The sequence below is a fragment of the Hypanus sabinus genome, chromosome 8 (genome assembly GCF_030144855.1).
Source record: "Hypanus sabinus isolate sHypSab1 chromosome 8, sHypSab1.hap1, whole genome shotgun sequence".
NCBI classification, from domain to species: domain Eukaryota; kingdom Metazoa; phylum Chordata; class Chondrichthyes; order Myliobatiformes; family Dasyatidae; genus Hypanus; species Hypanus sabinus.
The window spans coordinates 130,553,905-130,570,541 of NC_082713.1; the positions used below are offsets into that span (position 1 = coordinate 130,553,905).

The 16,637-nt window shown below is 42.5% G+C and overlaps 1 protein-coding gene across 1 annotated transcript in view; it reads left to right on the forward strand.

The window, feature by feature from the left end:
- Positions 1-16,637, forward strand: part of LOC132397672 (contactin-1-like) — a 412,092-nt gene that overhangs the window by 24,384 nt on the left and 371,071 nt on the right. The window contains exon 4 of the mRNA XM_059976440.1: positions 13,951-14,046. Coding sequence (XP_059832423.1) covers positions 13,951-14,046 — 96 coding nt within the window. The remainder of the gene's footprint in view (positions 1-13,950; positions 14,047-16,637) is intronic.

Below are 16,637 nucleotides of genomic sequence, written 5' to 3' on the forward strand. Positions count from 1 at the left end.
CTTTCATTCTTTTATCTATTTGATGATTACACATCTCCCCGAGAAAGCTGACTGAATCTGATGCATAGCTTTGCCACTATTATTCCAGTTCCTTTTCAGTGAAACGATATTAAAGCAGCTCGATCAGTTTAAACTAAATTGAGGATATTTTGTCGGAGATACAAAACATAGAAAATAGAATAGTACAGCATATGAATGAAACAGACCCCTGGCCCATAATCTTTATGCCCAACAAGAAGCCAAATTAAACTAAATCTCCCTGCTTGCACATGATCCATATCCTTCCATTCTCTGCTTATATGTGACTTAACAGCCTCTTAAAATCCATTATAATATCTGGTAGCCTATTCCAGTCATCTCCTACTCTCTGTGTTTAAAAAAACAAACTTGTTTGCACATTTAATTTAAACATTCACTCTCTCATCTTAAGTGCATGTCATTTAATGTTTGACAATTCTATCTTGGGGGCACCTATTTGCCAGTTTATCTTTAAGTCAATCTGAAATAAAATAATTTTAATATTCTACTGTTGCTAAAGATTCTGCCTATTGCTTGGGAACAGGAATACCAGATGATATGAAATAATTCTCACACACAGGAACTGGTGTGGCATAATTTTGGAGGCATTGTGTAATTTGCATATTACTTTAATAAGGTTAAAATTTATTCTCAACTATGAACTTGTAATCTGGAACCATGTATTGTCAGGTTTTGCAAGCCATACCTGGTGCAATCCTGATCAACAGTTGATCCCTTTACTCTGCTGTGATAGTACCCTTTCTTTGGGTGTCTCAGTGCACAAAATAAAGATGGAAGGTAGATTTTGAATTTACTTGCAAGTTTGGCTCTAACTGGTTTCTCATTTGTCACTGTAAATCTGTCAGGTCAGCTTGACAGTTCTGTATATTGCACTGAATCGTACCAGATCGATTGTGAGAATATGGCAAGTGTGTATGCAGCTGGTGGATTGCACAGTGAATTGATTGGACTTTCTACACATGGAGGGATCTTTCTTTATGTGTGGGCTTTAGGGTGCGCCTGTTTTCATCTCTGATTCATAGCTCCCGCACTGTAAGTTGTCAGTGTGTACAGTAGCTAACAGGACTCAGTAAAAACACTTAATCCTACTGCTCCATTGATATTTTTGCTCTGCATGTACATAACAGACCCCAGATTCTGATCACATTGCATAATGTGTACATTGTGCACCAAGCAATGGTCATCAATGGATTACTGTACAGTAACCATCACTCATTGTTTGGTTCTGGAGGGGAGAAGGGAACTTAATGAACTCTTTTATGAACTCCCAAGTGTGTCGAAGACAAAACATGTCTCCATGATCTGTTCTGTTTATTTATTATCCTTGACACTGCAGTACACATGAAATTTGATATCAACTCAGGGCTTACAAAGGCTCCATCGAGCAGACTAGAATGTAGCTGAGATGTAGTTCAGTGATAAAATGAAAATAGAAAATGTTGGAAATACTAATGAGAAGCAAGTAACATTACAGGTTGAAGACCCTGGGGAGGAGAGAAAAGAAGTTGGTTATTCTGCAGGGAGGCTGGGTGGAAGGGATCTCTCTGATGGATTAAAACCAAAGCAACCTTGGAGAGAAGATGTAAGCAAGGTTACCTGGTTAATGAGTGAATGGGGACAGTTAGTGAGAACATAGTCAGAAGAATCTAGGAATTGCAAACTACAGAGGAGGAACAGATGCATTAGGTCAAGCTAGAAATGTACTCTGCAACCAGAGGAAAAAAGGAAGGAAAATTTTCAAACCATCTGAGCTGCTATGGACAACTGATAAAGAAGCTGAAGAATTCACTATTGAATTCAGAAGCCTACAAGGGCCCAGATGGTAGATGAGAGTTTAGTTCTATAGCTTGCATTGGCTTTGTTATAGCAATGCAGGAGGTCACAGTAGGAGTGTGATGGTGAATTAAAATGGCAAATTACAAGAAGCTCTGTGGTTGCACTCATCCAGAAGGCTGCAGGTCGAAGAGGAGTGAATCTGTCTCTTTTTCCGGAGTCAGTGGGAGGTGCTGTGCTGTTCCTTGCTGATTCCGTTACCTCATCCAGAGTGACAGAGATTTAGTGGCTTGTATCTCCCTAGGAAAAGAAGGCAGTAACACACGCACAAAATGCTAGAGGAACTCAGCAGGTCAGGCAGCTTCTATGGAAATGAACAAACAGTTGATATATTTTTACCATCCATCCTCAGAGTAGGACAGATGGTAAAAAGGCAAACATAGCGTGCAGTCAGAATGTCAGGAAGGTCAGACAGATGATAGGACAAAATTGCAGCTAACAGAGTATCAGTGCATTAGGGATGTAGAATCAAAAAGGGTAGCAAATACAGTAGTCAAAGTGTTATATCTCAATGCACAGCGTATAAGAAAAAAAACAGATGATCCTGTTGCACTTTTTCAGATTGTCGGGAATTGTGGCTGAAGGATGGTTGGAGTTGTGAGCTAAGTGTCCAAGGTTATATATTGTATCAGAGGGATAGGAAGGTAGGCAGAGGTAGTGGTGTGGCTCTGCTGGTAAAGAATGGTATCAAATCATTAGAAATATGTGACATAGGATTGGAAGGTTTCTTAACTTGCAGGTTGAGTTAAGAAACTGCAAGAGTAAAGGGACTCTGATGTCAGTTATATACAGGCCACCAAACAGTAGCTGCGATGTGAACTACGGATCAGAATGGAAAATAGAAAAGGTGTGTCAAAAGGGCAATGTTATGATAGTCATGGAGATTTTAACATGCAAGTAGATTGGAAAAATCAGGTTGGTAATGGATCTCAAGAGACTGAATTTGTTGAATGCCTACAAGATGGCTTTTTAGAGCAATTTGTCATTGAGCCTACCACTGGATAGGGCTTTCTGTAATAAAGTGGAGGTTTAGAACGTAAGGTAAGGAACCCATAGGAGGCAGTGATCACAATAAGATTGAGTTCAACTTGAAATTTGATAGGAAGAAGGTAAAGTCTGACATAGCAGTATTTTAGTGGAGTAAAAGAAATTACAGTGGTATGAGAGAGAAGTTGGCCAAAGTAAATTGGAAGGAGATGCTGGCAGGGATGACAGCAGAGCAGCAATGGCTCGAGTTTCTAGGGAAAATAAGTAAGGTGCAGGATAGATGTATTCAAAAACAAATAAATACTGAAATGGCAAAATAGTACAACTGTGGCTGACAAGGGAAGTCAAAGCTAATGTCAAAACAAAAGAGAGGACATACAACAAAGCAAAAATTAGCAGGAAGATAAAGGATTGGGAAGCTTTTAAAAAGCTACAGAAAGCTACTAAAAGAACCATTAGCAGAGAAAGGATGAAATATGAAAGCAAGCTAGCAAACAGTATCATGGTGGGTAGAAATAGCTTTTTCATGTATATAAAAAATAAAAGAGAGATGAAAGTGGGTATAAGACTACTAGAAAATGAAGCTGGAAAAATAATAATGGGGGACAAAGAGATGGCAGATGAACTAAATAATATCAGTCTTCACTGTGGCCGAAAATGTGCCATTTGTTGACTGGTACAAAGGAAGAGAAGTGAATGCAGTTACTATTACAAGGGAGAAGGTACTCAGAAAGCTGAAAGACCTAAGTAAGTCACCTGGACTAGATGAACAGTACCCTAGTGTTCTGAAAGTGGTAGTGGTAGAGATTGTGGAATTATTAGTTATGATCTTTCAAGAATCATTAGACTCTGGCATGGTTCCGGAAGACTGGAAAATTGCAAATGCCACACCACTCTCTAAGAAAGGAGGGAGGCTGCAGAAATGAAATTATAGATCAGTTAGCTTTACCTCAGTGGTTGGGAAGATGCTGGAGCACTTGGTGATGCAGGACAAGATATGACAAGGTCAGCATGGTTTCCTTCAAGGAAAATCTTGCCTGATTAACCGGTTGAAATTCTTTGAGGAGACTACAAGTAGGATAGATAAAGGTGATAAAGTGGATGAGGCTTTCAGAAGGCCTTTGACAAGGTGCCACACATAGGGCTATTTACTAAGCTAAGAGCCCAAGGCAACACAGGAAAGTTGATAGCATGGTTAGAGCATTGGCTGGGAATAAAAGGATCCTTTTCTGGTTGGCTGCCAGTGACTAGTGGTGTTCCGCAGGGGTCGGTGTTGGGACCGCTTCTTTTTATGCTATATATCAAGAATTTAGATGATGGAATAGATGACTTTGTTGCCAAGTTTGCAGATGATATGAAGATTGATGGACAAGCAGGTAGTGTTGAGGAAACAGGAGGCTGTGGAAGGACTTAGACAGATAAGGCAAATAGGTAAGAAAGTGGCAAATGAAATACAATGTTGGAAAATGCACAGTTGTGCATATTGGTTGAAGAAATAAATGTGCATACTATTTTCTAAATGGGGAGAAAATCCAAAAAATATGAGATACAAAGGGACTTAGGAGTCCTTGTGCAGAACACCCTAAAAGTTAACTTGCAGTTGAGTTGGTGGTGTGGAAGGCAAATGCAATATTAGCATTCATTTCAAGAGGTCTAGAATATAAGAGCAGGGAGATGATGCTGAGGCTTTATAAGGCACTGGTGAGATCTCATCTTGAGTATTGTGAACAGTTTTGGGCTCCTTATCTAAGAAAAGATGTACTGGCATTGGAGACGGTTCAGAAGAGGTTTACAAGAATGATTCTGGGAATGAAAGGATTATCATATGAGAAGTGTGTGCTTGCTCTGGGCCTGTACTCGCTGGAGTTTAGAAGGATGGGGGGGGGGTTTATCAGTGAAACGTTTTGACTGTTGAAAGGCTTATACAGAGTAGATGTGGAAAGGACATTTCCATGATGGGAGAGCCAATGACAAGAGGGAACAGCCTCAAGATAGAGCGGTGTCCATTTACCACAGAGATGTGGAGAAATTTCTGTCGCCAGAGGGCGGTGAATTTGTGGAATTTGTTACTACAAGTAGCTGTGGAGGCCAGGTCTTTGGGTGTATTTAAGGCAGAGGTTAATAGCTTCTTGATTGACCACAGCATCAAAGGTTATGGAGAGAAGGCTGGGGATTGGGACTGAGCAGGAGAAAAAAGAATCAGCCATAATTGAATGGTGGAGCAGACTTGTTGGGCCAAATGGCCTAATTCTGTTCCTATCTCTTATGGTCATATGATATTTTGGGCTGAGACCTTCATCAGAACTGGAAATGATGAGGGAAAGATGCTTGGAGGGAGGGGAAGGAGGACAAGATAGAAGGTGATAGTGAAGTCAAGTGGGTGGGAAAGATAAAAGGATTGGAGAAGAAAGAATCTGATAGGAGAGAAAAGTGGACCATGGGAGAAAGGGAAGTAGAAGGGGTATCAGATGGAGGTGATAGGCAGGTGAGGAAGACAGGTGAGAGGTCAGAGTAGGAAATTGAAGAAGAGATAAGAGGGAGGAGAAAAGGAAAATATAAGGAAATTTTATCAGAAGGAGAAATCGATATTCATGCCATCAGGTTGGAGGCTACCCAGACTGAATATGAGGTGTTGCTCTTCCACAGTGAGAGTGCCCTCATCATGGCAGCAGAGGAGGCCCTGGACTGATATGTTGGAATGGAAACGGGGGTAGGAGTTAAAACAGTTGGCCACGAGGAGACTACTTTTTGCAGATGAAGCGGAGATGCCCAACAAAGCATTCGTCCAATTTACATTGGGTCTCAGCAATGCAGAGGAGGCCACATCAGGAGCACCAGATACACTAGACGACCTCAGCAAATTTGCAGGTTAAGGGTTGCCTCACCTGTTGGGATTCTGACTGGAGGTGAGGTGAATAGGCGGGTGTAGCATTTGTGACACTTACATGGATATACACCAGGAAGGAGATTAATGGGGTGGAATGAATGGACAATGGAATCACTGGAACCCTGTGGAGAGTGGAGAGTTTACCTCAGCATTGGTGTCGATACTGATTCAGGACGTTGTCATGGATATAGAAGTCCACAGTTTAGTGGTCAAGCTTCTCTTGGACATTTCTGCCCCTGGATTCAGGATCATGTCCAGTGACTTACTACAAAATGTAAACATACTTTCATCCCTGAATCTGGCATCTACACTGGGCATTTGCTTCCTTGATAAGGTGAGGCCAGCCTATCCATTGTTTCTATGGGGGCGGTTTTGCCTAGCTGGGAAGAGAAGAAAACATGGGAAGATTGCTAATTTTATTTTATTTCTTTTATTTGATTTTTAATGTTTGTTCAGTGTTCTCCAGGCAGAGTATGTCATTCAAGTCACCCAGACACTGGTCCCGGCACTATGAAAGTAAACTCTGGCCCAACAAAATTGAAGCCCACCTCTCCCATGTCAGCTTTTGAGCTACACGTTCAAAGCTCTCTGTTCTTTTTGACCCAATTGTAGTTTGCAGGGGGCTTGGGTCGTGATCCAGAGATGATGTTCTCTGGCCACTGGTTGTTGGCATCCGTGCTGAGGGAACCAGATCATTCTTTCTAGGCTTCTCCTATTTTTGTGCATTCATATTAAGAAGAAGATGAGGATTGTCTGTCAAACCTTCCATAGTTGATTAGCTTTTGTTTTCCATAACTCTAACCAGGTTTTGGAAGGATTCCATGCAAATAGAGTTTAAAATGAGTTGACACACTGGAAGATTATCTTTGGGTGAAGAAAGTCCTTTAGTCACTTAATCCTGTTGCTACAGAACTTCCGATATACCATTGTAACATAAAACTGGATTAAGTACTCCAGAATCTGGTCTTGGGAACTCCTTGCTGCCAATTTGTTCCTGTTCTAACTCACCTGCAAGGGTTGGGGTGGGAACAGTGGTCTTCTGGCGAAGAGTATCGAAGTCATTGTCCACATTGGCTGGTTTTGCTTCTTGTGAGCACTATTCAGTGATCAGAACACTACTCGTACTACAGGCAACATAAATGACAGCAGTCCCGCAGTCGTATTCCAGTCTTGTTCCTGAAGGTGAATGAATCCACTCAAAAATCCAAATGGTTGGTGATTGTTTGCACATTCGCACGACTAAAGTGTCAATGCACTTCCATGGGCTTATTGCAGTTCGGGCATAGAGACTCTTGAAAGACTTGGTTAGAATCTTCTAAAATGATTAACTGTGAGGTTTGACTGTCCACTCTGATGTTGTGGCTATTTTAAACACAAGAGATTCTGCAAATTCTGAAAATCTTGAGCAACGTACATGGTGCTGGAGGAACTCAGCAAGTCAGGTAGCATCTGTGAAAGGGAAGAAACGGTTGACATTTCGGGATGAGAACTTTCATTTAGAAAATGGTTCTGTTAGTCCAGAACCTTAATGAAAATATTACTGCTTTACTTCAACCTGTCTTCACTCTGATGGGAACATCTCTCATTGGGAGGTCTAATGTCTATGCAGCTGTAGATGCTTTTCTAAAGAGGAAATAAAATCTGGCTGTGGTATTTTTCTTTTAAGGTATTCTCCCAGCTTTGATTGGGAAGAGAAATGTCCTGTTGTTTGCTTGATGGTATCCATGGGTCCTAATTAAGTTGGTGTTATTTTTATCCTTAACTTGCTAACAGATCATTTTGTTAATGATTTGGTTAGACAGTTAATGACAGCTCTTGGCTTGGCCTTTGGATTGAAGTTCTGACCAACAGTTGTTGGGTATTCAGATCGGCCTTATTGTTTAAGGTCCCCTTTAAAGATGCAAAAAAGGTTTGAAGAAATGTATCATGTAGAAGGAAACCATCATTTTCTTTGCATTGAAAATAGAGCTCTCGAGTTTAATTCTTCCCAACTCCAGCACTGTGTTCTTGTTCTTAACTCTGTAAGTCACTGTTCTTTAAGTAGACATCCCAGCCCTGTTTAAATGTGATGAAGGTTTCACCATACTTTCAGTCAACGAGTCCTAGTTTCATCTACCCTCCAGTGTTTCTGTAGATCAGTTTTAAATAACCATATAACCATATAACAATCACAGCACAGAATCAGGCCATCTCGGCCCTCCTAGTCCGTGCCAAACTCTTAATCTCACCTAGTCCCACCTACCCGCACTCAGCCCATAACCCTCCACTCCTTTCCTGTCTATATACCTATCCAATTTTACCTTAAATGACACAACTAAACTGGCCTCTACTACTTCTACAGGAAGCTCATTCCACACAGCTATCACTCTCTGAGTAAAGAAATACCCTCTCGTGTTTCCCTTAAACTTCTGCCCCCTAACTTTCAAATCATGTCCTCTCGTTTGAATCTCCCCTACTCTTAATGGAAACAGCCTATTCACGTCAACTCTATCTATCCCTCTCAAAATTTTAAATGCCTTGATCAAATCCCCCCTCAACCTTCTACGCTCCAATGAATAGAGACCTAACTTGTTCAAACTTTCTCTGTAACTTAAGTGCTGAAACCCAGGTAACATCCTAGTAAATCGTCTCTGCACTCTCTCTAATTTATTGATATCTTTCCTATAATTCAGTGACCAGAACTGTACACAATATTCCAAATTTGGCCTTACCAATGCCTTGTACAATTTTAACATTACATCCCAACTTCTGTACTCAATGCTTTGATTTATAAAGGCCAATGTTCCAAAAACCTTCTTCACCACCCTATCTACATGAGACTCCACCTTCAGGGAACTATGCACTGTTATTCCTAGATCTCTCTGTTCCACTGCATTCCTCAATGCCCTACCATTTACCCTGTATGTTCTATTTGGATTATTCCTGCCAAAATGTAGAACCTCACACTTCTCAGCATTAAATTCCATCTGCCAACGTTCAGCCCATTCTTCTAACCGGCATAAATCTCCCTGCAAGCTTTGAAAACCCACCTCATTATCCACAACACCTCCTACCTTAGTATCATCGGCATACTTACTAATCCAATTTACCACCCCATCATCCAGATCATTTATGTATATTACAAACAACATTGGGCCCAAAACAGATCCCTGAGGCACCCCGCTAGTCACCGGCCTCCATCCCGATAAACAATTATCCACCACTACTCTCTGGCATCTCCCATCTAGCCACTGTTGAATCCATTTTATTACTCCAGCATTAATACCTAACGACTGAACCTTCTTAACTAACCTTCCATGTGGAACTTTGTCAAAGGCCTTGCTAAAGTCCATATAGACTACATCCACTGCCTTACCCTCATCAACATTCCTCGTAACTTCTTCAAAAAATTCAATAAGTTTTGTCAAACATGATCTTCCACGCACAAATCCATGCTGGCTACTCCTAATCAGATCCTGTCTATCCAGATAATTATTAATACTATCTCTAAGAATACATTACATTAATTTACCCACCACTGATGTCAAACTGACAGGTCTATAATTGCTAGGCTTACTTCTAGAACCCTTTTTAAACAATGGAACCACATGAGCAATACGCCAATCCTCCGGCATAATCCCCGTTTCTAATGACATCTTAAAGATCTCCATCAGAGCTCCTGCTATTTCTACACAAACTTCCCTCAAGGTCCTGGGGAATATCCTGTCAGGACCTGGAGATTTATCCACTTTTAAATTTCTTAAAAGCGCCAGTACTTCCACCTCTTTAATTGTCATAGGTTCCATAACTTCCTTACTTGTTTCCCACACCTTACACAATTCAATATCCTTCTCCTTAGTGAATACCGAAGAGAAGAAATCTTTCAAAATCTCTCCCATCTCCCTTGGCTCCACACATAGCTGACCACTCTGATTCTCTAAGGGGCCAATTTTATCCCTCACTATCCTCTTGCTTTTAATATAACTGTAGAAACCTTTCGGATTTCCTTTCACCTTATTTGCCAAACCAACCTCGTATCTTCTTTTAGCTTTTCTAATCTCTTTCTTAAGTTTCCTTTTACATTCTTTATATTCCTCAAGCAATTCCTTTACTCCATGCTGCCTATATCTATTGCAGACATCCCTCTTTTCCTGAACCAAATTTCTAATATCCCTTGAAAACCATGGTGCTCTCAAACCTTTAACCTTTCCTTTCAACCTAACAGGAACATAAAGATTCTGTACCCTCATAATTTCACCCTTAAATGACCTCCATTTCTCTATTACATCCTTCCCATAAAACAACTTGACCCAATCCACTCTCTCTAAATCCTTTCACATCTCCTCAAAGTTAGCCTTTCTCCAATCAAAAATCTCAACTCTTGGTCCTGTCCTGTCCTGTCCTTCTCCATAATTATATTGAAGCTAATGCTATTGTGATCACTGGACCCGAAGTGCTCCCCAACACATACATCTGTCAGCTGACCTATCACATTCCCTAACAGGAGATCCAACACTGCCCCATCTCTAGTCGGTACTTCTATGTATTGTTGCAAAAAACTATCCTGCACACATTTCACAAACTCTTAAACCATCCAGCCCTTTTACAGAATGAGCTTCCCAGTCTACGTGTGGAAAATTAAAATCTCCCACAATCACTACCTTGTGTTTACTACAAATATCTGCTATCTCCTTACACATTTGCTCTTCCAATTCACGCTCCCCATTAGGTGGCCTATAATACACTCCTATGAGTGTTACTACACCTTTCCCATTCCTCAATTCCACCCAAATAGTCTCCCTAGAGGAGCTCTCTAATCTATCCTTCCAAAGCACCACCATAAGATTTTCTCGGACAAGCAATGCAACACCTCCTCCTCTGGCCCCTCCTACTCTATCACACCTGAAGCAACTAAATCCAGGAATATTTAGTTGCCAATCACACCCTTCCTGCAACCATGTTTCACTAATAGCTACAACATCATAATTCCAGGTATCAATCCACGCTTTAAGCTCATCCACCTTTCTTACAATGCTCCTAGCATTAAAGTAGATACATTTAAGATACTGTCCACCTCCTCCTCTCTTTTCATCCCTAACAATGCATTCAAATTTATTATCCTTTTCTTTCTTCTCCCCTACATCTTCGGGCTGAGCGCATCCCTTCATCACATGCCTTTCCTCTCTCACACACTGTCTATTTACTTGCTCTACTGGTGAACTAACCTCCTCTCCCATAGTTTCCTCAAATTGATTCTCGTCCCCCCCATCTTACTAGTTTAAAGTCTGCCCTGTAGCCCTAGCAAACCTCCCCGCTAGGATATTGGTCCCCCCAGGATTCAAGTGTAACCCGTCCTTCTTGAACAGGTCACGCCTGCCGCAGAAGAGGTCCCAATGATCCAGAAACTTGAATCCCTGCCCCCTGCTCCAAACCCACAGCCGCGCATTCATCCTCCACCTAATTCTATTCCTACTCTCACTGTCGTGTGGCACAGGCAGTAATCCCGAGATTACTACCTTTGCGGTCCTTCTTCTTAACTGCCTTCCTAACTCCCTATACTTTCGTTTCAGGACCTCTTCCCCTTTCCTACCTATGTCATTGGTACCTACATGTACCAAGCCCTCTGGCTCCGCACCCTCCCACTTCAGGATATCTTGGACGCGATCAGAAACGTCCCGAACCCTGGCACCAGGGAGGCAAATTACCATCCGGGACTCCTGATCACCTCCACAGAACCGCCTGTCTGAACCCCTGACTATCAAGTCCCCTATTACTATGGTCCTCTTTCTTCTATCCCTACCCTTCTGAGCTACAGGGACGTCCTCTGTGCCGGAGGCCCGGCCACTGTCACTTCCACCACGTAGGCTGTTCCCCCCCCAACAGTACTCAAACATGAGTACTTATTGTCAAGGGGTACAGCCACTGGGGTACTCTCTAGTACCTGCCTCTTCCCTTTCCTGACCGTGACCCACCTATCTGCCTCCCGTGGCCCCGGAGTGACCACCTGCCTGTAACTCCTCTCTATCACCTCCTCACTGTCCCTGACCAGGCGAAGGTCATCGAGCTGCAGCTCCAGTTCCCTAACTCGGTCCCTCAGGAGCTGCATTTCGGCGCACCTGGCGCAGATGTGGACGTCCGGGAGGCTCAGAGACTCCAGGACTTCCCACATCCGACACCGAGAACAACAAGCTGCCCTCACACTCATACTTCCCAAATAACTGAAAATAACAAGAACTAAAAGATAAGCCGACTGTGCCCTCTTCCGCCTAAGCCCCCTGAGCCCAAGCCCTACACTCTGCGCCCGGCTCACTCCGCTGCCCGCAAACGAAGCTGCCTGCTTCTTAAGGCTGCGATCTTTTTATATCTTCCCTCCTTCCCAGGCCTCCTTCACGCGTCTGCGCAGTCCCGCCTCTCAGAACTCCGATCTGAGAAGCAATTGGACAATTTGAAAATGGCCGCCGCCGCACTTCCTCTCAAAGCCTCGCTGTCCTCTTCCAAAAGAGAACTACCTCACTCAGTATCTCCTTTATATATCTTCCCTCCTTCCCAGGCCGCCTTCACGCGCCTGCGCAGTCCCGCCTCTCAGAACTCTGATCTGAGAAGCAATTGGACAATTTGAAAATGGCCGCCACCGCACTTCCTCTCAAAGCCTTGCTGTCCTCTTCCAAAAGATCTGCATCCTTTGAGTTTTGACCTCTCACAGCTCAAGAAATGGGTCCATCTTGGCTCCTTATAATTTAGGAACCTCAGTTCAGTCACAGTCCACTTCCTCTGCTCTGGAAAAGACAGGTATATCCAATCTTTACTCAGAGCTGCAACCCCCACCTTGAATCTCCTGTGCACTCACTCTGGTGCAGTCACATCTTTCCTCTAATGTGGTTAGCAGAATTGTGCATGATATGCATGCTGTGGTTTAATTAGTATTGTATACAGTGAGGATAGTTGGTGTTCTCATACCCCAGTGAGTTAGAGACACATCTGTTCCAGCATGTGAAGTCAGCTCTGGCAGACTGGATTGATGAAAACTACAGTAATCTCTAATGGCTAAAGAGGCAGTACTGCAATGCTCTGTGGTGATTGAGGGGCAGTATAAGACCCAGAAGACATTATGGTCATCCACTGTAACCATGGAAGACCCCAGTTTGTGATGCACGTTTGAACCACTGAACCCGGACTTCTGAGGTCAGGAGAGTGGAATTATCCCAGTGCAAAGGCTTTTCCACGTTAAAAACTTTCCCGCACAGGTTTCCTGTCATCACAGGATACAACAGATAACCACCCACCACCCACCACCCACCACCACCACCGCTGTTTTAGCATAATCCTCTGCTCTTTTACGCCTCTTCTAATACAATCCTCAATACCTTTTTATTTTTTTAACTACTTAATTGACCTTTAAGGGTCTATAGGTAAACATTCAAAATATTCTCTGTTCCTCAACTCTACTGAACAGTCTCCTGTTTGCATCAGTTCTTTTGCCTTGTTGATAACCCAACCCTGGATTAAATTCCTTTCATCACTTTTCTGCCCGTCTAACCAGGCCATCTGTGATCTCCTGCAGTCTAAAGCTTTCCTCCTCATGCTTTATCCCAGTTTCAGTGTGAACTAAAAAAAAGTTGATCTCATCTCTATACTTAGGTTTAACTTTAATATTCCCAGCAGGCTGGGTTGTGAGCGTCTGACTTATGGACTGCCATACCAATGAACCACAACAATTAGAGACTGTCAAGACAAGCCGAGCTGGGAGTGAGTGAGGCTGCCTGGTTACTGCTCTTCCCGTGCCTGCTCACTCTCCTGTCACGTGTTGCTGCGATCCTCTCCCACAAACCGTTATTCATTTCTATCTTCTGAGAACTTCAGGTTTCCATCACTTCTTTGGAACAGTACTCTTTTGTGACCTGAGGATTTCCCTTATAGAAAGCAAAGGACTAAGAAGAGAATCACATTATGTTTTCAGCAGCAGTTTCTGGGGTAACTTTTAAGTCACCTTGACCATTGAAAATTTCAGATTCAGTCAGGATTGTAATGCTTTTAATTGTAATAAATAAGCTATTACCTTAACTGAAATTTTAACCAAAGTGAAGAAAATCAAGCGGGGCATAAATTGGGCATCAGACTTCTTCACACTAAGAGGTCTGTTTTAAAAATGTGGGGTTTTACTCTTTGAAATTCTGCTTGTTATTGCTTTTGAGTAAAAGGGATGTTTTGTCATCTTTCTCTTGCAGATCTTGAGAGGTTTCCAACTGATGAGCGACAGGCCGTGAAGGCGAAGTTAGGAGTTGGTGCAGTGCTTTTGTGTGCTGCCCCTCCGCATTTCCCAGGTACTTCCACAATACCATGAATTTTACACAGATCAATCTCTTGGCTTTAAATTTCAGCTTTCTTTTGTGACTGCCCTCCTACCAACCCCACAGCACTAACTAATCAATCTCATCATATTCCGGCTCAGATAGGATCCTGTCACTGTCTAAAGGATGTTGAACTTGACAGCTCATTATGCTGTTAGGGGATAAATTATAGCTAGAAAGCAGATTAACCCTGTGATTAATATCTTGCATCGCTGGATGTGACCCAATGAGCTTGAGATTGCTTGCTGCAAATACTGTGAAAGCTGGCTTGTGGCATTTAGCTCTGGCACTTAATCTCCTTTGCCAAAGGATTATGGGAATGCTATCGGTCTGTTGTAATTTTAGTTTGAAAATATGGATATTTTGATGCTTTTTAAAAGTATTGCTCTGTTTTGGGATCTTGTTGCAAGCAATTAAAATCTGTGAAATGACTGAAATGTTGGTAGCTGTAAAAGCTATCTAATCATTCATTTCCTTCAGGAACTCGGTTTCATTTGTGACTCCAGACTGTCCAGTGTGGTTGACTCTTAAGTGACCCGCAAGGCAGTTCATTAGGGGAGTGATCATTGATGTGAATGAATTATATAAAACAGGAGTTTTTAGAGTTTTTGCTATGTACCTTGCACGATGCTGCTTGTTATCTTTTGAATAGAACATCGAACTGTACAGCACATGAACAGGCCACTTTGCTCATGCTGTCTGTACCACCCAGGATGCCAGTGCAAAATGATCTTCCGAGATAAACATGAAGAGACAAGATAGTGGCTATCTTAGGAATGGAACATTTTAGCTTTGGATGGAGATTAAATAAGTTATCTTGAGAAACCAGATGTAATACAGGTTGCAGATTAAGTCGAAAGAAACTTGGTTCCCTTGACAGTAGAATCAAATACCAGTAATCATGGAGATAATATAATTGGTAGAAGGATTAGAGGGGAGATGGAGAAATATTTTCTTTGGCCAGATTGTTGAGGAGGCCGTGGAACATACTGCCTAAAAAGGGAACAGAGGTCGATGTCCACATCACATTTAAAAGGTGCCAGGAAATATAGTTAACTCATGCATGGCTGTGGATCCAATGCTAGAACGTCTGGAGAATTGGTACTAATTCTGGGCTTGGCTCCTTGACCAATAATTGTGTTTTTCAGCTCTGCCTATCCAGTCCAAACCAAGTGCAGTTGATAAGTGTATACCAAGCATTATTAAATTTTAGAATGACTTGTGGTACATTAATTTGAACCTGCAGCAGAGTAGAACTTAGCAATGAACAGACCAGGCTCTGCAGCTCACATTGTTGTGCTGAATTAATTAAATTAATTACATATAATCATTTCTGTCTGCATTTGTCTCTCCATTCTCTATGTGTTAATGTGCCTATCTAAGAAACTCTTATATGCCTATATCATATCTGTCTTCACGTCAACACCTGGCAAAGCATTCTAGGTACCCTCCACTTGCTGTGTTTAATAAAAAAAGTCCATTGTTGTGCGGAGTAGTCCAAGTGCTTCTATACTGAGGTGGTGATTAGGGTTGTGCACGTTGGTTCAACCCAGATACTTTTCGTGCATGGAGATTGAAAGCTGCTTTGGGATAAATGCTTTATCTGTAACATCTGGAGGAGCAGAAGCCAAGACCACAATGGTAGCATCAAATCTGCAAGAAGATAATGTAACCTGGCAAGTTGAGATCACTGCCTGAGGGCCTTTACGCCCTCTTCTGTTTTCAGGTTTAAATGAGGGACATTTTGGTCCTGTGTAGATCTCTCACCATCTTGTGGCTGTGAACAGTCACTACGTGGAAGCAGCTAATTCCTCTAGCATACGTTGGATTTTATAATTCTTACCATAAACATAAATTCACGAACAATATTTTGTCTGTGAAACTAGAAAGAAACCTGCAGATGCTGGAGATCCGAGAAAGATCAAAGAGAAAATGTTGGAAAAGTCCAGCAGCTCAGGCTGCATCCGGGAAAGAGCAACAGTCAATGTTTCATGTCAGGCCTCTGAGATGTTGAACTGCATACATCAAGGAAGGGATCGCTATTTCTTTTAAAACCAATCTGCACAAAGTGTGGCCTTCAGCAGAGAGATGGGCAAATAAGACTATGGATGATTAAGACTATGGTTTTTTCTTCAGTGGTTTGATCGGGGCATGACTGTGCAAGCGCGTGGACATCAGCCATTTAGAATAGCGAGAAGAGTTTAAAAGGCGACACCTTATAGAGCGGGCTATGGAGTAGAGGGGTTCAGTGTAGGAAGGCTTTGGCTCAACAAGGCTTCGGCAATAATGGGTAGAGGGCAGGTAGGCTGCCGGTGCAGAATACAGACAAGAAGGATGTGTGTGAGGCCAGTGTTCTGTGCTCGGTGTCAGTTGTGGGAAGTCTGGGAGACACCTAGCCTTCCGGACAGCCACATTTGTGCCAGGTGCATCGAGCTGAAGCTCTTTAGCGATCGCGTTAGGGAACTGGAGATGCAGCTCGATGACCTTCGTCTGGTTAGGCAGAATGAGGAGGTGATAGAGAGGAGCTTTAGGCAGGTAGTCATACTGGGGCCTCGGGAGACAGT